Source organism: Phyllobates terribilis, unplaced genomic scaffold (assembly GCF_046119375.1).
Source record: "Phyllobates terribilis strain yellow unplaced genomic scaffold, ASM4611937v1 Scaffold_11__3_contigs__length_659146591, whole genome shotgun sequence".
Classification (NCBI taxonomy): domain Eukaryota; kingdom Metazoa; phylum Chordata; class Amphibia; order Anura; family Dendrobatidae; genus Phyllobates; species Phyllobates terribilis.
Window position 1 is genome coordinate 512,222,908 of NW_027362771.1, and position 23,543 is coordinate 512,246,450.

Here is a 23,543-nt window from a genome sequence, read left to right on the forward strand (position 1 = left end):
GGGAGACATCCTTGTCTTTGCATTGTGTTACATACAGCCAGAAGAACTATCTCATGTATTTATATATACCAGGGGTCCACATCCTGAGGGGCGAGGGCGAGATTAGAGATTAGAGGATAGAGATAGAGAGAGAGAGAAAGAATGAATGTCATCTTCATTATTTTCTCTTTCTTCACTATGGTTTTCCAGGATAGCACTCATACATATGATATTCTATGGGGCTGTGCACATGTCCGATTTTTTCCTTTAGTAGTCTAAAGAGAAAAATTCAGAGACACGTCCAACAAATGTCGGATCAAAATCATCAATGCAATTCTATGGGTTTGTATATAAAAAAAAAATCGGACCGCACTCAGATGTCACCCGAGTGTGGTCAGATTTTCACAGACTGTAGATAAACTTCTTTTTTTTCTTTCCACATCCGAGAAAAACTGATGACACTCTGATTATTCTGATGAGAGTTTGATCAGACTTTTTCCTCCGATGTGGAGAAGACAGGGGTGTGACCGTACCCTTTCAGTGACCCATACATACAGACAGCAGGGCTCATATCTGTACCGAAAACAAAGAATACCCAGTCTAAGGACCAACGCTGACAGAAGAGTAATGGGGACACATTTCAGATAGCCCACACTCTAACAAGTTTACCTCCTTCCATTTTTCTGCGAATGTGAAAAAGCGGTGGATCTGATTATCATCTCAGATATTGGAAGTCACTGACCATCAGGGCAGGACATACGACTACTGCAAGTCCCGTACATGGCTGACCTGCTTACTGTTTCTTGTTAACATGTCATTGTGACTATATAAAGTTGCCACAGGACGGAGCACGCCGCACATGGATTTAGTCAGTGCTAGCAGTGTAAAATCCTATGCAGTTACTGCCCCCTAGTGGTGGCATGCAGTCAGACTTACAGCTTGTTCTAAAAAATTATTAAAGAAAAGCAGAGCTTTGCACCAGAAACATGCATAATTCAATTGATATTTTCCCCAACAATCAATTTTCGGAGACATTCACACACATTAGACTGTAGGTCAAATCTGTTGATATCGACAAGATTGGCTGACACTAGATAATCAGTACGGCTGGTATTATAGGTCCTTCCTCAGGTTCCAACAGATCCATTCAGTAATGAGCTTGAAACCATATTAATAAAAGGGCTTTATTTCTGAAAGTGCATAAACGTCTAGAACCTCTTAAAGCAGGGGTGCACAACCTTTTTGGGTTCAAGGGCCACATTGTCAGATCAAGTCAACCCCATGGGCCGCAATATTATCAAAATATTACTTTTTGGGACATTTACTGCATATTAAAAGTATGTGCCATAAAGGATATAATAGGTGCTGGTTCCATTTATAGGACTCCGACCTATCGGGAAGGTAGAGGAGCCCTTCTCATAGTTTGTAGTCCAGAAAGAAAGACCATGCATTCAGCCCTCTACATTGTAGTATATGTCAGATGCTGAAACAGTCATGTCTTTCCCTTCTCTCATAAACTACATTGAATATAACCATACTCATGCTTGGCTATGCCTTCACCTCATCTACTCTTTTCTGTGATTTAGGAGTCAGGACTGTGAACATTTCTGGGTAAGCCATATTTCGGTACATAGCCCTCCCATCATAATTCCAGGTTCTTACAGAAATACGTGCCACTGGTCTTCTCCATGACATGGAAAATACATGTGACCAGACCCTAGACAAATGGTTGAGGGCGCACAGAAGAGTTTTGCCTGCTGCACGTGGACTCCAGGCTACAAGTTGTGCACCACTACCTTAAAGGGATAGCCAAATGTCTACGTATTGACATAGTTACCCAAAAATGCAGTGTCTATCTCAGGGGTCGACATACCAATGGTGAAACATGTGCAGCCGCACAGATGCCAAGGGGTAAGGAAGCCACTCCCGGCTCCAGAGTAGGTGGAATTGTGCACTATGATGAGCTATTGGACTGCAAATGGCCTATATATTGTTCTTGTACAGGGGGCCCTCTTCTATCTGTTTCTGCTCCTGGTCTATTTGGATAAGATACTTTGCCAATACGTAATGTCACTAACCTCACATATCAGGGATACTACTGATCTTTTAATAAAACTAGAGGAAATGGAGACTGACAATAATAATAACTGGCGCCTATGGCAATATGGGCATACAAATGGCATATAATATTTATCCAGACATAAATTCAGTAGGCCAGGAGAAATACACTATTATCTTTATGTTGACTTTTGAATTTATGTGTTTTTCTTTGGTTGGTCAAGAAGCACAGAATGTTATTTGTATAAGCCTGGATGTTGACCCTTGAGTTGATATTTACTGCAACTCATTGTCTGCTAGCTTTGCAAGACAGGGATTTGGGATCATTGTACTATGGATTTTTGCTAAATCTGTTGATTATCATTGTATAAGTCCAAGCAGCTTGTTGACTTGCATTGTTTGGATGTTTATAGTTTATCCTTCAATGTTTGCAAGTCAACATTGGGGGTTTAGCCGTGGATTTTCAACAGTATGAGTTAATATCATCATCCCTGATCCTTGACCTGTGGATGTTGGCTTGAAAGTTGACAGTTGTGAAATATATAAGGGGGATATGCCTCCGTATTACGAAGTCTTTTACAAAACCACAGCCAGGAACACTCTACGTGACAGCTCTACAGGATACCAGCTTAAAGGACCATGGCCCTGGCTGGAGGAATGCAGATCTTCTCCCTTGACTATCACAGAACCCATGGATACATTTGAGAAAGCCAGATTGGGACCATCCTGTCACCTGGCCCCATGAATATGTTTGGGGTAGCCAGGTTGGGACCCTCCGGTCACCAGGAACCCATGGATACGCCTGGAGAAAGCAAGGTTGGGACAATCCAGTCACCCGGCCCCATGCATATGTTTGGGGTAGCCAGGTTGGGACCCTCGGGTCACCTGGTCGCGTACCTCAATGGACTGTCAGCTTCCTAAGCTTGTCATTACCTCCTCTTTGTGGGTGCCTGCCAAAAGCGGGGTGCCACTGGTGGGTATGTCATCCCTGGAAGCCCTCGGAGTCGCAGCTGCTCTATTCCTGGCGAGTCAGCGGAAGGGTTAGACTCTGTAATTTCCACTATCTTGGATATTTGCTGGTACTGTTCTATATGTTTATTGTCTGTTTGGTGGTTCAATAAAGTATTGCTCACACCGTGTTATCTGAGTAGTATTATGCCCACGGGAGACCCCAGTGTCTTCACAAATATCAATATAAGAGTCTGCCACTGTTAGGATGTATATGGGCAGTGGCAACCCATATTTATCTGATATTCTGGCATCAAATCCATTAATAATTTCTGACTATTAAACACAACCTTACATGTTAGCCTTAGCAATTCAGAGTAATGGAGAGTTGGTGTTTTTTTGTTTGTTTTATTGCTATATGCGCTCTAAGCATTGCCATCTGATTGTATTGGTCAGTTTTATAATCTGATGGCTAGAACATTGCCTGACTGAACGTTATTACATCAGATATGCTGGGCAGCTCTATAATTAGGTTGATTGCTGGTATATTAACACAGTGATATACTGAGTATATCCATGTACAGGGTGTATACCTGTATAGACCACATGCCATATTGATTCGATCTATAAAAAAAAATGAGATAGATAGAGCTCTCTTTAATAAGAGCATAAAACCCCCACAAAGGAGAGTAACAGTACTCTCCTACATCTCCTAGTGACAACGCTACTAGCACTCCAGGTTATCACCATCGATTAGACTCTGCCAGTGTCCCTTGGATCACAATGTCTCAGGTGGTCAGGGAAGTGACATAAATCTTCTATGGCGGCATCCCTAACAACCCACAGAGTGCGGGAGCCCCACATCATGGGAAGTGGAATGTGGCACATGCTTGGAACGCACACTGCACTGATGGGGTCAGAATAGATAAATGACAAAAATACTGGAGCCCCTGATACTATCCAGCTTTTGGTCCTTCCTTCACCGATGAACTACCCGCATGAATAAAGGAAGGAAATGTATCAAAATCACATGTAAGTGGCCTCATAGCTCCAGGCTTCCATCTTATGGACTAGTCACTCAGGACTTATTTTTTGTGCATCTATCACCATAACAGCTTTGCTGGAAATAAGTGATTAAATAATCCTTTCTATCTCTAATTGTACCAGTGGCGGAGACAGGACCAGTGTCAGAACAGTATATGGGCCCTTTACAGTCCAATATCTCATCATAATGCACAATTCCACATATTTTGGAGGTGGTAGTGGCCCCCTTACCTCTGCACAGGTTGCACCAATGATATGTCCGCCCTATAATTGTACTATTATGTGGACAGTGGATGCTGTTTATTACTTTGAAAGAGATATAATAGGGTATTCCAGGGGGAGCTGTCATTACAGCATGCCAACCTGGGTGCCCAACGGAGACCTACACGAACACAGGGAGAGCATACAAACTCCATGTTTTGTGTTGTGAAAATTTAGCAAGAGTACTGACCACTGAGCCAATATGTCCATTTGTTTTAGCTCTTCCTGTTGCATCCTGGTGGGATCCTCTGTACCCTGCCTAAAGTGTTTGTGTGTATTTTCTGAATATTAAATATGGGGGACTTGTTATATCTGTTTTAACAAGCAATTAAAAACTTGTTTTGAGCAATGTTGGATTTAATTTTCAAGATTTGTAAGCCCTGCAAAAAATATAAAAGTTATAGCTTAAAACACAACGATGCAGAAAATTGCTGCGTCTTAAGGGGTTAAGCACCAGAATATAAACATCTTAGGGCACAATTCACACGATCATAAAGTGACTGTATGTACATCTGTATTACAGCTTCGATTTTCTTTAGTCCAATCTAAAAATCGCAGATGAGCAGGGAATCATTGAATAACATTTTTTTTATCGGATTGCACTCGTCCGTTTTTCATGCAGATGTGTGTGAACCCAAACAGGTAAACTTTCCCACATTGTCACCCTACAGTATTTTCTGCATGTCTTGCAAAAATCACAAAGGTTACTTTCATCTTTATTGCAACCTCCTGCTCTGTGGCCTCCCCTCCACCACTCTCGCACCCCTCCAATCTATCCTAAACGCTGCTGCCCGACTAATCCACCTGTCCCCCCGCTATTCCCCGGCCTCTCCTCTCTGCCAATCCCTTCACTGGCTCCCCATTGCCCAGAGAATCCAGTTCAAAACCCTAACCCTGGCATACAAAGCCATCCACAACCTGTCCTCCATACATCTGTGATCTAGTGTCCCGGTACTTACCTGCACGCAACCTCCGATCCTCACAAGCAGGGTCGGTCTGGCCTGGCGGGAAATCGGGAAATTTCCCGGTGGGCCCCGACATGAGAGTGAGAGAATTGGTGGCGGGGGCCCTTTAAAAGTGTGAGCCTTTTAAAAGCGCGGCTGAATCAAATGTAGCGTCGCGCGCACGGCACATTCATTGGTGACAGCGGGCCTGCGGTGACGTGCATGCAGCATACTTACCACGTGACTCTCTGACACTAAGAGGATGGATTCTGTGGCAGACTGTGGTGTCAGGTGACATTGAAGGTGCTCTTGTCTGGCCTCTGATACGCCGCGGCCGCACTCTGCTTTGCTTTCTCTCTGCTCTGGGGCCGTCCTATGATACGCCGGAGCCACAGAACCCGACGTATCGCTCTGCTCTCCCTGCTCCCGGGCTTCTCATACGGTCTCATCCCGACTCCATATCTGCTCTGGCCTGCTCCCCTGTAGTAATACCGGCTCCCGACCAGGTGGTGGCACCGCCCCCTTCTCTCCTGCTCTGACTCTGGGCTTTTTAATACCGGCTCCGGGGCTGGATATGTGGAATGTGGCCTGGCCTGGAATTGGAAACAAGGCTGCAGGCCTACAGCTCTCACTGCTTCAATTTCATGTCAAGAGCACCGTGCCAAATTTTTATGGGTGAGTTATATGGCTGTGTGTGTGTGTGTATATATATATATATATATATGCCTGTGTGTGTGTATATGCATGTGTGTACAGTTTGTGTATATGCCTGCATGTGTGTGTATGCCTGCATACATGCGTGTGTGTGTATATGCCTGCATACATGCGTGTGTGTGTATATGCCTGCATACATGCGTGTGTGTGTATATGCCTGCATACATGCATGTGTGTGTATATGCCTGCATACATGCATGTATGTGTATATGCCTGCATACAAGTTTGTGTGCGTGTGTGTGTATGCCTGCATACATGCATGCGTGTGTATGCCTGCATACATGCATGTGTGTGTATATGCCTGCATACATGCATGTGTGTGTATATGTGTATGTGTGTGTATGCCTGCATGCGTGTGTGTGTGTGTATATGCCTGCATACATGCGTGTGTGTGTGTGTATATGCCTGCATACATGCGCGTGTGTGTGTATATATGCCTGCATACATGCATGTGTGTGTATATGCCTGCATACATGCATGTGTGTGTATATGTGTGTGTGTGTGTGTATGCCTGCATGCGTGTGTGTGTGTGTGTGTATATGCCTGCATACATGCGTGTGTGAGTGTAGTGTATATGCCTGCATACATGCGTGTGTGTGTGTGTATATGCCAGCATACATGCGTGTGTGTGTGTATATATGCCTGCATACATGCATGTGTGTGTGTGTATGCCTGCATGCATGCATGTGTGTGTGTATGCCTGCATACATGCATGTGTATATGCCTGCATACATGCATGTGTGTGTATATGTGTGTGTGTGTGTATGCCTGCATGCGTGTGTGTGTGTGTGTATGCCTGCATACATGCATGTGTATATGCCTGCATACATGCATGTGTGTGTATATGTGTGTGTGTGTATATGCCTGCATACATGCGTGTGTGTGTGTGTGTATATGCATGCGTGTGTGTAAATGCCAGCATGCATGCGTGTGTGTGTATATGCCTGCATGCATGCGTGTGTGTGTATATGCCTGCATGCGTGTGTGTGTGTGTGTATATGCCTGCATGCTTGTGTGTGTGTGTATGCCTGCATGCGTGTGTGTGTATGCCTGCATGCGCGTGTGTGTGTATGCCTGCATGCGCGTGTGTGTGTATGCCTGCATGCGCGTGTGTGTGTATGCCTGCATGCATGTGTGTGTGTATATACATGCATGTGTGTACAGTGTGTGTGTATATGCATGCATGTGTGTGTACAGTGTGTGTATATGCCTGCATGCGTGTGTGTACTGTATATGCCTGCATGTGTTTGTGTGTATGTATTTGAGTGCCTGCATGTCTACGTGTGTATATGTGTCTTCACACGTGTGTGCGTACTTCCCTGCGTGTCTGCATTTTTGTGTGTGATTGAGTGTGTCTGAGCATGACTGCGTGTGCATTTCTGTGTGTGCTTGCCTGCGTGTGTACGTGTCCCCATTTCTGTGAGTATGTGTATCTGTGTGGGTATATTAGGGCTCTTTCACATGTCCTGATATTTACGGGACTGGAGATATCCATGTCCACCTGTGTGTCATCCGTGTGACACGTAGCAGCGCTTGGGAATCAGAGTACAGTTAGCGCTGTTCCCAAGAGCCGGGTGCTGAGTGCTGCCCTCATCATAGATCCCTGCCGGTGCTGCGATCAGCAGCAGCAGGGTCAATGATGAGAGTAGTAGTCTACTCCCTCCGTGTCCAACTGTAAAAATAGGAATAAAATAAAAGAATCCTTATACTCACCTCTCCTAAGCGTCACCCGCTGTAATCCGTGTGAGCGCGCACGCCGAGAAGAATGACTCCTGCAGCGAGCGGGCCCCGGAGCTGCGCTCAGTGATTGACAGGGCACCCCTTGTTGAGCGCAGCTCCAGGGCCCACTCGCTGCAGGAGTCGTTCTCCTCGGCGTGAGCGCTTGCACGGATTACAGCGGGTGACGCTTAGGAGAGGTGAGTATAAGGATTTTTTTATTTTATTCCTATTTTTACAGTTCTGCACGGCGGGAGTAGACTACTACTCTCATCATTGACTCTGCTGCTGCTGATCGCAGCGCCGGGAGGGATCTATGATGAGAGCAGCGTTCAGCACCCGGTGCTTGGGAAGAGCGCTGTCATCAGTGTGCAGAACGTTTTGCAGGAGGTGCAGCAGGTAAAAACATTCATTTGAATGGGTCTACGTGTACCAATGTCTCTGGTACGTGTGGAAACTGTCACCGCATGTACTGACGTGTGAAAGAGCCCTTAGTATGTGTCTGTGTGCGCTTGTGTTCGTGTGTGTAAGAGCGCTTCTGCATGTCTGTGTGGTCTTCCGAAGATTTATTATATTTGGGGAGAGAGGGGAGAGAAATTTTAGGAGACAGAATGGGGAGATGTGTGAAAAAACAGTATGGTGAACCAGAGGAGGGGTGGGAATGAGTGCAGGAGCAGAATGGGGAGGGGGGATGTGTGAGGAAACAGTATGGAGAGTGGGGGAATAGTGTGAGGAGACAGTATGGAGGGAGAAAAGTGTGAGGTGACACAGCACAGAGACTAGGTAGTGTGGGGGAAGGTATAGAGATGCGGCAGTATGGGGGAAACAGTGTGAGGGCACAGAATGGGGGGAACAGTATGCTGAGGAGGGGGAGTGTGATGAAGGGGCACAGTATATACACTGGGCAGTATAGGGGGGACACAGTGTGAGAGGACAGTGTGAAGAGGGGGCCCAGTATGGTAAGGAGAGGACAGTGTGGAGAGCAGGTACCATAAGAGGGGTAGAGTGTATGTCATGTTTTGTGCAGGGAGCATTGTAAGAGTTAGGTTTATTCAGGGGCTCAGTGTAGATATTTTTATTCAGGAGCATTATAATGACTCTGCTATCTTTAAGGGCATCGTGTCGGGATGTGCTGCAGAAGACCGGAGAAGATGGAAGTCTGCAGAGACGAGCTGTGGATGAGAAAACTCATCATGGAGTCTGGACAAGAGGAAGAACAGAAAGAGAACGACTCTAATCAGAGAAGACGTCTCAGGTAAGATCCCTGGATGTAAATGTTCATTTGTGATCCTGCCTGTGTCTCATCAGTACTGTGGTTCCTGCATGGTCTGCAGTCTGATGATGACTGATAACTCCCAGTATCTCTATTGTTAATTACATACTGGGAGTTGTAGGTTTATGCGATACAAAGATATATGGGTCTGACCTGACATTACAAATGATGGTGGTTCAGATCATGTATTCATGTACTGATGTTTTTTTGCGCGTCTGCGTGTTTGTGTGCGTCTGCGTATCTGGAATAATATGTATTTTTGTAAGATGCGTGTATCTAACTGTGCATTGTGGTGTGTAATAACATTCATATGCTTGAGGCACCTTTACTAAATCTATTAGGACTCACTCACATGTGTTAGGGAATTCCATTTGTCTTTCCACATTTAGGAACAGACAAGTGAAATTTGCTAATCTTGTCACAACTGTCACCATTGGGATGTGCTTGTATGGAGCGGGTTCAGGAGCTGAGCCTGCTCCATACCGGGCAGATGTCGGCTGTGTTACATAGCTGGCGTCTGCCTGTAACAGCAGTGATCAGAGCTCGCCTTGATTGCTGCAGTTTTGAGTATTTAAGTGCCCTTGTCAATCACTGACAGCGGCATTTAGATAGCACAATGGTCGGTGCATGCAGTCACCTGCTCCCTTCAGCCCCCTGTGACGCAGTTGCAGGTTGCTGATGGGTTGCCAGTAGTGCTGAGTGAGCGTGGTCGGATAAGAGACATTACAGTCACCGCGAACTACAAAGTGAGCGTGCTGCAATAACTTCCGGCACCTTGATTGCGACACTTCCATGGAGCCCAACCTCAGGCTGAGCTTCATTGAATGACTAACATGGCAGCCGTACCTGGCAACTAGTGCTGAGTGAGTGTGGTCGGATAAGGTGTGACCCCAGCATGCTCGGGTGTTATCCCAGTATCTTGTAGTGCTCTGCTAATATGCTCGAGTCCCTGCGGTAACATGTTTTGCGGCGGTAGACAGAAGCAACACATGCAGGGATTACCTAACAAACCTTCAATTCCTGCATGTGTTGCGTCTGTCTACCGCCGCAAAACATGCTACCCTGGGGATTCAAGCATAGTAGCACTACAAGATACTGGGATAACACCCGAGCATGCTGGGATCACACCTTATCTGACCACGCTCGCTCAGCACTAGTTGCCAGGTGCTGCTGCCATGTTAGTCATTCAATGAAGCTCAGCCTGAGGTTGGGCTCCATGGAAGTGTCACAATCAAGGTGCCGGACGTTATTGCAGCACGCTCACTTTGTAGTTTGCGGTGACTGTAATGTCTCCCTCCTTGCACCGATCCTATGACAGGAAGCGAGTGGCAGTAGGGAGAATAAAATGTAATTTTCTCTGTGTAGCCAATGCTTTTCCAATAAGCCGTCTAACCAGGCTTTAAACCCTATTTACCTGCAGATTACCCCTATATCTGCAGATAAATAGCGTTTTTCAAGGTGACAAGTTACCATTAAAGGGACTCTGGCAGTACGGAATGACTGTCCGAAGAAAGTCCTGCCGCTCAGTGCTTCACAGCGCAGCCAATCATGTAACTATAGTGCATTATAGAAATGCATAACAAGTAATAAAACCGTTTATGGTGGGCTGTAGTGTGGGCCCCTAGAGTCAGTTCTCCTGGTGGGCCCTAGGCACCCCAGTCCGACCCTGCTCACAAGATCTCCTTCTCTACTCCCCTCTTATCTCCTCTTCCCACAATCGCATACAAGATTTCTCCCATGCATCCCCCCTAACTCTGGAATTCGCTACCCCAACATATCAGACTCTCGCCTACCGTGGAAGCCTTCAAAAGGAACCTGAAGACCCACTTCTTCCGACAAGCCTACAACCTGCAGTAACCATCGCTCCACCATACCGCGCCACGACCAGCTCTGTCCTCACCTACTGTATCCTCACCCATCCCTTGTAGAAAGAGCCCTCACAAGCAGGGTCCTCGCTCCTCCTGTATCAGTCGTCACGTTTTGTTAAAGATCTTTGTAATAGTTCATGTATGTATACCCCTTTTTCACATGTAAAGCACCATGGAATAAATGGCGCTATAATAATAAATAATAATAATCATATAGTACATTATGCACAACTCATCACAGCATTATTTCTGATGAGTGATGTATAATATGTTGATATTTCCTGTATAATAGTGGTAATTTTTCCCTGCGTAGATGACTTGTCTTTTTTTTTTTTTTTAAATCTTGACAAAAAACTCGAGTCTATGCAAAACAGAAGCATGCGAATGGGGACATTGCTGCGCTGCATGCAAGTAATTAGACTGAATTGTTATATTCTCGATTACATATTTGCATATAGAGCCTATACAGAACGATTTCATCACATGTGGAGTCTGGTGCATGTATAGAGGAGAGGGGTCCAAATAAAGTTTTAATATTGTTTTTAGTACTTTTAGTAAATTTTACCAGCAAACACCTACAAAACTCACCCTGGACCAATGACTCGATACATGTCTGTCTTCATCTCCCTTCCATAATCATTGATCTTCAATATTTATCTGTTCTGCTATATTCTGGCTGCACATTGGACATTATTGATAAATGTCAATATTTTAGGATTTTGCATCAAGATTGTACAATGGTTGTTTAGCATTATAGAAAACTACTTTAATCCAGCATTAAAGAGTTATTCCCAAATAAAAAAAAAATAGTTTAGGATAGGGAGATACCTTTCTGATTGCTGGTGGTCTGACCGCTGTGACCCACACCGATCCTGAGATCAGGGCTGTGCAGTCTCGTCCTGAATGGAGCGAAGGTGTGAATGCTTGACCTCCTCTCCATTCATTGTTTATGGTACTGCTGAGTACAGCGCTCGGCTATGTCCGGCAGTCTCATAGACTATGAATGTAGTAGCGGTCAATCATGCTCACCTCTGCACTATTCAAGATGGAGATCTGCAGAGTCCCAATTTCACGGTTCCAGGGGTCCGATCTCAAGAGATGGGTCAGATCTCCAATAATCAGTGAGCCGTTTCCAATTCTTTGGGTAGGGGATAACTTGCTTTTTTGAGGGGGAATAACCATTTAAGATAACCTGCTACCTAGCATCATACAAATATTTATTAAACATACATGCAAGGGTAGCAAACCTCAAAGAAAATGACCCAGAAAATAATGTTTTAGATCCAGTTTCAGAACCAGTTCTGGACTATCAGAATGGCAGGAATATTCTCAGAATGATGACACTTTATGGCACAATAATGATCATGAGATGATGACTATTTCTTGTTGTATTAAAGATATCTTTATCTAAAGAGCATTTTATCTCATCGTCAAATGTGAGAAAAGAGGAAACCAGGCGTGTTCCGTTCTCAGGCCTCTGTGGTGCGGAGATATTATCAGTATCTGTCCTATCGTATATAAACAAAGCAAATGCCCGCATAGTAATCATCAGGATGTACTGTAAAGGGAAAGAAAGTGCACACAATAGGGTCACCCTTTAGCGGAGAAAAGGTATACCAGTATATTAAAAAATTATATTGCCCTCCTAGGAGGATATGGGGTACCTCTTGAAAAATGAAATTCGCTAAAGCCTCGTGGTTGGGAGGAAACTCCCAGATAAAATGAACCTATAGGAAAAAAAACACTTTAAAAATCGGCTGTGCAGCTGTAGCAGTATAAAACACATTTTTTATTTATCAATGCTTTTCTGGACAGTTCGGTGCCGAAACGCGTTGCTAAATAAAAATAATCTGTTTTCTACTACTACAGCAATAAGAACTGTGTTTCCAGCTCCATGGCCTATCTTTAAAGTGTTTTCTTTCTCATAGTAATCATAGCATTTATTGCAGTACATGTAAATCAGCGCAGTAATTCTCACTTTACAAATACCTCTAGAATTACCAAAATTATGGTACATAACTTGAGGTTTCCAAGTGCTTTGCTGCCTATGACAGAAAGGACAAAATTTATCCTGATTTATAATCTTTTTTTCCATCTTTCTACTTGCACTGCATCTCTCATTTTTCTATGTAGGATGGTTTAGGGATTAGTGCTAGCATTACTGCAATGCACAATATTTAATTCCTAATATCTCTAGTGATCTAGGGTGATGAAAGAGAATCTGTCTCCAGATCTAACAGTATGATGTGTATACATCATAGAATATTAGGACCAACCAATATTTGGATGCTTCCCCTGATGAAGCTGGGTGAAACGCGCGTTGTGGCGCATGGCTGCACACAACATGGCTCCATATTATTACTATGTAAGTTTGCCTCCTATACTCTTCTATCTGATGTGTATGTGTTAACCATTAGGGAATTTACTGCAATACAAATTAGGGCATATTAATTATATACTGTTTATAGTCTTGGGAGGTTTGTTGCTAGCCCTCCATTGAGTTAATCTGTTTTTTAACCAAATCCGTTATATTTTATATTATATTATATATATTTATAATTGTATTTATTATTTTATATTATATTATATTTGAGATATTTTGAGATATTTTTTGATATTTTGAGATACTTTTTGATATTTTGTAGCGCCATTTTTCTTTTGGTTTATCGTAGAATAGTCCACCTGGTCTTGATGAGGATGGTGTACTTCCATCTCATAATAACTCCATAATCATTTCTGAACACTTGACATTTTATGAGTCTGGCAATATACTGCCAGATTTTATGAGTCCATGAGCATTCAGGCTGTAAAATTTTAAATCATGCCCCTTTTACCAGTCCCAAAAAAAATTAAATAAACAAAATAAACATATTCGGTATCATTGTGTCCGTGAAAGTCCAATATACCAAGCATAAAATGATTTAAACACTACAACTGACGTTTTCTGTTCACTGCACTTCCCCCAAAAAATGGAATAAAAAATGATCAAAAGGTTGTATGCATCCCAAAATGGTATCAATAAAAACATCAGCTTGGCCAACAACAAAAAAAACAGGACCTCACCTCCACCGACAGAAAGAAAAAAGTTACTGGTCCGAGAAACTGGCGACAGAAACCATTTTTTTTTACAAAGTTATGTTTTTATATATTTTAATGGTTAAAAAAATCCTAAATTTGGATACGATTGGTATAGTCTTAATTATAATGACCTGATGAATCATATTATGAGGTCATTACCGCACAATGAAAGCCGTAAAAACAAGACTCAAAAAGTAATGGCGTAATTGTGTTTTTCTTACCCTTTAAGCCTATTTGGATTTTTTTAGGAAACACAATATGAAATAATGAATGTGACTTCATACGGCTTAGTCAACAGAAAAGTGAGGGAAAAAAAAAAAAGTAATGGCTATTGAAAGAAGGGAAGGAAAAAATGAAAACGGAAAAATGAAAAATCGCCCGGTCATGAAAGGGTTAATGGACAGAGGGGGGGGGGGATGTCTAGAAAAAGTCCAACAAGCACTGTGAGAAGGGATTAGCGATCCTGACACTGTGGTGACATCAGATGGAGGTGCTTGTTCTAGTGACAGCTCAGCCCGAAGTGGTTGTTAGATTCTTGTGCTTTATCTATGGTGGTCTTGGGTGGTTTGAGATTACTAAAGAGTATGTTTAGATGGGATGGAATTATTGTGAAAAACTTCTGCAGCAAATTCACCAAAAACTCCAGGGGTATCTGCAGAGACAAATCTTCACAAAATCATGCACATTTAGTCTTCAGATTTGCCGCTGTAGATGGATAAATTAATAAGAGATACAATTGCTCACTTCTCCAGCCACTTCCTTATCTCGTCCCATCTGACCGATGCAGCCCGTGATTGGCTGCAGTGGTTATATAGGGTATGATGTCCTCGTGGGGTTATACAGAGAACGGCCGAGGATCAGGTAAGGAAGCCACAAAGGTCTCAGGGAAGGAGTGTAAGTTCCTTTATTTATTCTTAAAAATAAAGGAACTGATGAAGGCAAATAATAACATAATCAGCAGGTGACATGACGCAGCTGAAACTCCTTTTCAAAAGGCTTCCGGGGCCTGACAGCTAAACAGTGCCGATGGCCTTGGTATCTCAATGCTGTTGTAATAATGATGATGGACTGCTCTGCTGCGTTCCTAACCCTGAGAACAATCGCGCCATGTGTATAGTGTCATGTGATTTTATATGTAATGTGAATGGTGATGTAAATCTTATATAATGTGTTATGCTAATGTACAGCATGTGAGTAATGTAAAGTGTAAGGCTATGTGCCCACGATGCAGAAATGCTCAGGATTTTTTCCTGAGCGTTTCTGCATCTCCCTGGCAGAAAAAAACGCATGCGGATTGTACATGCGGATTGTACATGTGGATTGTACATGTGTTTTTCCTGCCAGGGACAAGCGGAAGTGAAGCGTTCTTCACTTGCATTTCCGCATGCGGGTAATCCAGCACTTTCCAAGCGATTTTAGCATCACTTGGAAAGTGCTTGTCAACTTGGTCACACTATATAAATCCATGCAACCGGCATGGATTTATATAGTGTGACCCGAGAGAATGGTAAAAAATAAAAAAATAAATATATACTTACCCTCCGATGGTCCGCGCTGTCTTGTTTCCCTCTGTCCCGGCTGCCGGCAGCGGTACACTGAAAGACCTGCCGACGTCAGCGTTGTGTGACCCGTCACATGACTATGACGTCAGCGCACGTCCCTCATTTCATCGCGAACGGCAGCCAAGCGAGGAGGAGCGCACCGCGGGCCGCCGGAAGGTAAGTATATATTTATTTTTTATTTTATTATTTTTTTTACCATTTTCTATGGTACCCGGGTCCATCGGAGAGGAGTCTGTCCTCCCACCCGGGTGCCATCCGCACATTGGAATGCATGGAATGCGCATCTACATATACAGTGATGCGGATGTCATGCGATCTAATGCAAGTCAATGACGGCGAAAACGCAGCACTTCCGCAAAATAATTGGTAGTGCTGCTTTTTTTTCTGCAATGATAATCCGCTTTGGAAATTTCCGCAGCATGTACACAGCACATACGGATTATCATTGGGGAACATGGCAGGCCTTCTACCATGCGTTTTTTAAGCGTTTCTGCAGCGGAATTGCCGCTGCAGAAACGCTTAAAAAACGCATCGTGGGCACACAGCCTTAATGTATAATGTGAGTAGTGCATAGTGGAGGATAAACACAGGGATTAGATTAGGGATAAGAGAAGTGCTGTTTATATAGTAAGTGGTTTAGCAATAGGATAAGAACAATGGGTTTAGTCTATAGGATAGGACATAATTACTAATAGAACTAGCCCAGTGGGTGGGAACTTCCTGATAGTGGGAGAGATAGAGAAGTGTGGTGACTAGTGCAAGTTGAAGTCCGGTGGGCTGCTAGGGTCAGCGTGTGTCTACCATTCGAGGCAGTGGGACGCCATACTAAAATCATGAGCGAACTTTCCTGTCACGCCCGGAGCCCAAGGTCTGGCATAGGGGCTGCCAGGCACATTGTGTCCTTTAACGTACAGGGGAAGATGGACAGGGGCCCGCCAAGATGAAAGGTAATGGATCCCAGATGCACGGGAAGGTAAAACCCTGGGGCTAACAGAGCCAGTGGGTGAAGGGATGCTCAAGGAGGAATGAAGATGTGTTGTGCTAAGAATGTAAGGAACATGAAGTGCTGTGCCTTATCCCACATATTACACCCTGATGAACCTGAACTGACTAGTAAACGTTTGCTTGTTGCAATGAACTTGGTGTCAATTGAATTGTGTGCAGCGGTTCAAAAAGATGGAGGCCTGGAGACAGCGGGGGGCTGCGGCCTACAAGTGAGTGTGTGCACCCCACACCTGACCGCTCACTGGACTGGGACACTGTCTGTAAAGTGCCAGAGCGTAACCGGACAGCAGCTCAGTCATGACTAGCGTTCTCTGTGCAGACAGGAGCCATTGCTGGAGTGGAGGAGGTGTCTATTTGCCCAATTCCGCTGTTCACACCCCCACAGGGTCTCACTGCAGCTACTGGGTGAGGTAACAGCTCCAAGAAAACAGCTCATCATTGTTTTGTTTTTTTCATATCCTACCTACATACAGTCACTTTCTGAAATAGGAACACTCTTGTAACCCAACCAAAAGGGGTAGTTAGTAGTTAGTTACTTATATTTTTGGTTCCTGTAAATAAATCATGTAATTCTGTAAAACTGTTTGCTCAGCTTCCCTTTATCTAATATTAAACTTTGTGTAATGATCAGAACATATTAAAAGGACAAAGATTTAATAAAGGGGAAGGTGGTGTAGCAGATTTCAGCTTTCAGAAGAATCATTCAGCACTCGTTCAGACATTGTGGGTGAATGAAGTATTCGGCTTGGAACATACAACAACTATTATCTGCACCATCACAACATGGAGGGTACGGGGAAGGATCTGATGCAAACAAGTCAAAGAGTTCACACAGGACAGTATTAAAGGGAATCAGTCAGTTTAGCTACCTAATCTGAAAGCAACATAATGTAAGGGCAGAGACCCTGATTCCAGTGATGTGTCACTTACGGGAATGATTAGTGTATATATATATTTTTTTAAATTCACTGTTTTATCTGCGGGAGATTATCACCAATAGAACTAGTTAACCTGCTGCCAGGAAGTCCAACCCTACCCAGCTTTTTGCCTATGCACAGTGTAAACAGAAAGCTGCCAATCACTGGTGTGGGCGGGGTTATACAAAACTCAGCATTCAGAGAACTGCTAGATCTGCAGCAGAGAAAACAGTTTTTAATCAAAAATGCAGCAAGCAGTAAGTGACACAGCACTGGAATCAGGGTCTGTGCGCCTACATCATGCAGCAAAAACCTGGTGATAGATTCTCCTTAAAAAATTCTAACAATTACAGCCCCATCTGCTGAACACATTCCCTCCGGCATAAGCCTGCTGCTGTTGATTTTTTTTTTTTACAAATGTATACCTTGAAGTCTAACCATTTAAGTTTCATTTCAGATTTGTCTTCAGAATTTCTTTCTTTCTCAGCAGCTCTTTTCCGATTGCTCACCAGATGTAATTAATCTAGGACACCAACCACCCAGGAAACACAGTTGCTTTACTTGATGCAATGTTGCTTGCATGTTACAGTTTTGCAACCATTGGAAGAGAATGTTTCCTAAACTCGGCAGAACTTTTTGATTCCTTGTTTTGAATATTAGTTTTGGAGTTTACAAATCCCGGCTGTTGAGAAAAATGTATTTAATTAGATTCTAATTTGCCTTTGAGGTGTCGGCGCTCACATATTGTAGATTTGTCGTGTTATACACTACATTACAAATCCACATCCTGTTCTGTGTGAGGTTAATGTGCAAACCCAAGAAGGAGCAGGCTGCCTGCAGAGCGGCTGCTGCGTAACATGACATCCCCACTGCCGGCTACCACGAGAATTTATAGCCAGACTCCTGCTTTTCACTCCCCATGGACCCAGCTGCCATTAATATACAATACCTCGATTATGCATTTCTTAATAGGAATTCAGATGCTTTTTCTTTGCAATTTGCACCCAGTAATAAGATTTTTCATGCCTAGGGTAGATATAGCTGTGCCACTACAGTCATAAAAACCACAACTATTGCGCTATAGACAGACGGCATGATGGGATGCGGCTATAATATATGATGACATCTCATCCCATTGCACGCACTAGCATTATACAGTAGTGTCATGTCAAACACCATTGCAAGCTGTACATACAATATGGGATTATTCAGCTCAAATGAAAAGATGGCTACCTGGTCAGCTTGGCTCCAATGCTTGACGCAATGTGGACCATACAGGGCTACCTCTTCTGGACTCAGTTCTGCTTATGTTCTAAGACTAACATCCTCCTTATCCGAATCTCCAAGACTTTTCTCATGCTGCACCAGTTCTCCGGAATGCACTACCCCAGACAATCAGGTTAATTTCCAGAGTGCACAGTTCTAAGATTGCTGTACACACACATCTTTTTAGGCAGGCCTAACACATCATCTCACTAATCTGACTGTTCTCAGTTTTCTACCATATACAATCTCTGCACTCAGTACATAAACACATACTGGCTGGTGACCGGTTCATGCAGTTTTACAGGAATACCCTTATTTATTATACTAATGGCTGGACCGTACAATAGAAGCATTTTTAACCTTGTGTCACCCTTATTTCCTTATAGCTTATAGGACCCTTGCTATATGTTATACTGTAATATCTGATATTGTTTGTACATGTCTCCCCTGAATTGTAAAGTGCTGCTGAATATGATGAAGCTGCATAAATCAAAATAATTATTATTATGGTCAGACTCTCCGCTGAATAATAATAATCTCTGTAGGGAGCACGAGTATGTAGGGAGCGTGATAGCATGATCATACAGTAGAGCGGGGTGGTAAAATGGAGAAACCCTTTTCTATGTATTTTATGTCCTGCATGTGATCTAATCAATTCTAGGCACTGGGAATGGATAACCTGAAATACAATGTGGGGTGCAGCCAGACGGACCGAGATCGGATCACAATGCTCGGACTGGCCAGCGGCTCTCCTGACCCGAGAATGGCAGCTTCATATATTTCTATGCAGCTTGGTTCGGGAGAGGCAATGGCCAGTCAGAGCATTGCGGTCTGATCTCGGCCCGATTTATACGGTCGTTTGACTGCGCCCTTAAGCAATTGTTACTATCATTGAGTCAGTGTAGGGTGGATCCGGGCCAACCCCGATTAAAACTGTTGCGTATCTCAAAATGTTGTTATTGCCATTGTCAAGTCTGATATAAGACCAAACTATATTACTGTCTCTTTAAGAGACTGATTTGGGGTTGCTACAGGCCCATAAGATATTGATAAGAAAAGCCACTCTTAATATTTGTTGGGTTATGGATTGTCCACTGCTGGATAACCACTTCTTAAAGGGAACCTGTCAGGAGATTCAACAAACCGTGGGCAGCAGGAATCACAGCCTCCATGCACAATTGCAGCCAGATATATCATATTTTGTAATGTCCCGGCGTATCAGAGATAATATAATGTGAACATGAAGCCAGGGCCCACATAGCCCAGTAGAGACTCTGTCGGCTTCTTCACTGGCCGCTCTTTCCAGTGCCACAGCAGTTGATTGACAGGTCTCTTCCTATGTACACACAAGAGAGAGACCTGTCAATCACCTCTAGGAAGCCCTGGGAAAAGCTGGATGGTTACGACCCCGGACAAGTCTGGTCTCTAGCTATGGTCTCGGACAGATCTTCAAAGTATATTTTCTCTGAAACACCGATGTGTTTCTGAAAATAATGTACATGGCTGCAATCGTGCACCCACTTTTACAGTTTGGGAAACATGAATCGCCTGACAGGTTCCCATTAATAACTCCGCAGCACAAAACAAAATAAACAATCTTGATATTTACCGCCAGGACTGGCGTTGTTCCTGTGATGTCAGTGCTGTGACTTCTGGCAGTCATTTTAATGTTATTTGCCCTCTGCAGTCAATCAGCTGCTGCTAATCGACTGCAGCCTTCACTATTCCATCTGAGCGGAGGTCTGCCATAACTGCATGTCTGATAGATGGCTTCAGTGCCATTTAGCCCCCTTCACCGGTCCTTGGTCAGACCGCCACTTATCATAAACCTATGGCATATAATAGTCATTTGAGATAACTTTATATAGTGGTATTGTACTTTAATAATGGTAATTAAAGCCCCACAGAAAGCACCAGTCCCTAGGGAATGTAGATATGGAGAGTGGATATGTGTGAGCGCTCACTGTGCTCCTGAAAAAGCTGATGTGTATGTGTTAAGGTGTCATGTCTGTGCAGCCTAGGGGAGAATGTTGCTGAAAAAGAGAACACTTAGTCACCCCAATAATCAGTTACAATATAAAGCATGTAACCCTGACCACACACAACCTAATACAACCACCACATTTAGGAATTACATGCATGTGATTGAGATAAGGAAAGCGGCCATTAGAATGGCGATCTATGGTTTTACATAGGACTGCACTTAAAATAACCCCTAAAGATAATGTAGTTATGTCACTAAATAGATTGATGGGATTTGCTTGAATTTACCAACCACTGTGACCCCAGTGAATGGTTGAGTGGTGGAGGTGCTGGGAAAGTGAAGTGCGACTTCCTCCGCTCTGGCAATTAACATCTTTATTAGCACAGCTCTTCTTCTCGAGGTCAGCGGTGGTCAACGTGATTGTTTGCTTCACATCAGACTGTGTGTCTCTGTTAGGATGCTACATCGCAGGCAGGCTTGGACTGGCCCACAGGAGAACAGGAGAATCCTCCGGTGGGCCATCACCCGCTTAATGAGCGGTACTTGGCACTATATACTTGAATCACTCTGTACAGACAAAGGCGGAATCTTATTCATGTAACAATCTACCCAGTTCATTGTTCTATAAATTTGTGATTGAGGACAATGTCACATTTGCATGTAGCTGAAAAGTGGCCTTGGTTACCGATGGGCCCCTGGCACCTCAGTCCAACACTGGTCGCAGGTTGTCATTTTCACAGAAAGAAAAAGTGCAGTTTGCTGTGTTTTTTCTTCTGTTAAAGTACCACTCCAGGTTTGTTTGTTTTTTTGATTTTACCACCAGACAGGTATCGGTATAGTATGTATGTGTGTAGTAAAATACTTATTGGTGGTCATCTTGTACTGTTTCCAGCAGCGCTTTGGGCATCTTGTGACTGCAGCTGTGACTGGCCGGAAGTCAGAACTAACTGTTACTTTCTATCTTTGGCCACTTTCATCTGGATCTCCCTTCTTTGTTAGTGCTTGCAAAGTCTGTTTTTTTGTTTTTAATTCATTGCCTGAATTGGTATCACTGACCCTAAGGCCACGTTCACACGTTCACTATGTGGTCAGTGTTTTACATCAGTATTTGTAAGCCAAAACCAGGAGTGGAACAATCAGGAAAAATATAATAATAACATGTCACCACTTCTGCATTTTTCACCCACTCCTGGTTTTGGTTTACAAATACTGACGTAAAATACTGACCAAATACTGAACGTGTGCACGATGCCTTAATGAAAGTCTACAAGAGCCTCGTTCTGTGTCTCGTAGACTTGCATTGAGAAGTGACTTCTAGTCCAAACAGCAAATACCGGAGGGATCCAACCAGCCACAACTCCGGTCTCGTGGTGCAGAAGAGAACCGGAGCGGCGCTGGAAACGGTGAAAGACAACAACCGATAAGTATTTTACTGCACTCAGGGGACAGACATTGCTGATACCTATCCGGTGGCGAAATAAAGAGAAACCCCGAGTGGTAAATTAAAAATGACGGTCAACCTAACAGAATCCCACTGACTCACTTTAAAGTCAGTGGGGTCCATGAGGCATCCTTGTGTCGGTCATGTGATGCAGAACTTTCCGCATCGTTTCCATTTCTCTCTTCCAATAGTGGAATAGAAAAACAGAACTAAGAACGCAGGTGTGAACCTAGCCTAATGCTAGTCCCACAGTATTATGAGTGGGATGCCAGGCAATTTATCACTCGTAGTCCCACAGTATTATGAGTGGGATGCCAGGCAATTTATCACTCGTAGTCCCACAGTATTATGAGTGGGATGCCAGGCAATTTATCACTCGTAGTCCCACAGTATTATGAGTGGGATCCCAGGCAATTTATCACTCGTGATAATATCCCACACACATGCCTGGGAAATTACAGGGCAATAGTGAATTCCCACAGGACATTTAATGTAATTTGTCCATAATACCACAAAGGCAAAAAGAAAAAATGAGAATATATAATATCGTGACCTTATGCCATAAAATATGCCCTTCCTATGGCATTGCTACAAGATGGTGCAAGGGGACCACATGATTATCAGTCCTTGTCGGATCGGTGTTCTTGTTTAATGAGACCTTTTGCTCCTGCATATAGTGATGCCCCCTTTATTATCTCTATGTGCACTATTACAGTGTATGGAGAAAGGTTATCAGCAGATAACACCCTCAGCTCTGATATAGGCTATAACATAGGTAATTTCACTATTAAACACAGACAGGCAGATGGTAAAATAAAAACATTTCTTTACCCATTTTTCCAAAGTCAGATTTCAAAGTGAATTCCCAGCTCTTCGGTAGTTTCAGCGACATGGTGAAGGAGCATGGAGTGTGCCCCTGGGAAAAAAAATCGCTTAGTGGTCTGCTTCTCAGGGCCCTTATCCACCATGTAAACCCATGTGTTATACAAGACCACGGTCTTCCTCTTTCAGCTGCTCCACTTAGCAAGTAAAACCCTGTAAATTCACAGAAATTCCTCTTGCCTGTATAGGTTCGATGTTTGCTGGGTAGTCACAGGTGGAGGTCCATAGTTATAGGTCTCGTCCGGCAAATCATTTCATTACGGTTTTAGAAAAGAATCACAAAGAAGCCGACTCTCCGGTCTGTCTGTGCACAATGCAGCCGTGGAGGAAGTTGTGGGTATTTTATAAACACTTCTCGAAAAATGCTGAAAAAAAAAAAGTCTGCAATCCTGTCTGATAGGTTACGTGACTCTCAGAGACATGACCGACAATGCAAATAATTCCTGGAATCCTGTAACCTGTAGTTATAATCTGCATCGTAAATTAATGGACAATTCACATGCGTTGGATTAATCATGGATTTTGTGGCTGATTCAGGGGAAAATCAGGGTCTTATGTAACAATCTGAATCCCGAGCAAAGTGAATGCGGTTTCTGCAGCACA

The 23,543-nt window shown here is 43.6% G+C and overlaps 1 protein-coding gene across 2 annotated transcripts in view; it reads right to left on the reverse strand.

Moving 5' to 3' along the window:
• ARHGAP25 (Rho GTPase activating protein 25) overlaps nt 1–23,277 on the reverse strand; it is a 134,733-nt gene extending 111,456 nt beyond the window's left edge. The window contains exon 1 of one of the 2 annotated variants that reach the window (XM_073653644.1): nt 22,890–23,277. In XM_073653644.1, coding sequence (XP_073509745.1) covers nt 22,890–22,950 — 61 coding nt within the window. In that variant the 5' untranslated portion in view covers nt 22,951–23,277. Of the gene's footprint in view, nt 1–648; nt 769–22,889 lie in introns of those variants that run through there. The other variant, XM_073653645.1, reaches the window with a different exon arrangement.
• Between the last annotated feature and the right edge of the window lie 266 nt (nt 23,278–23,543).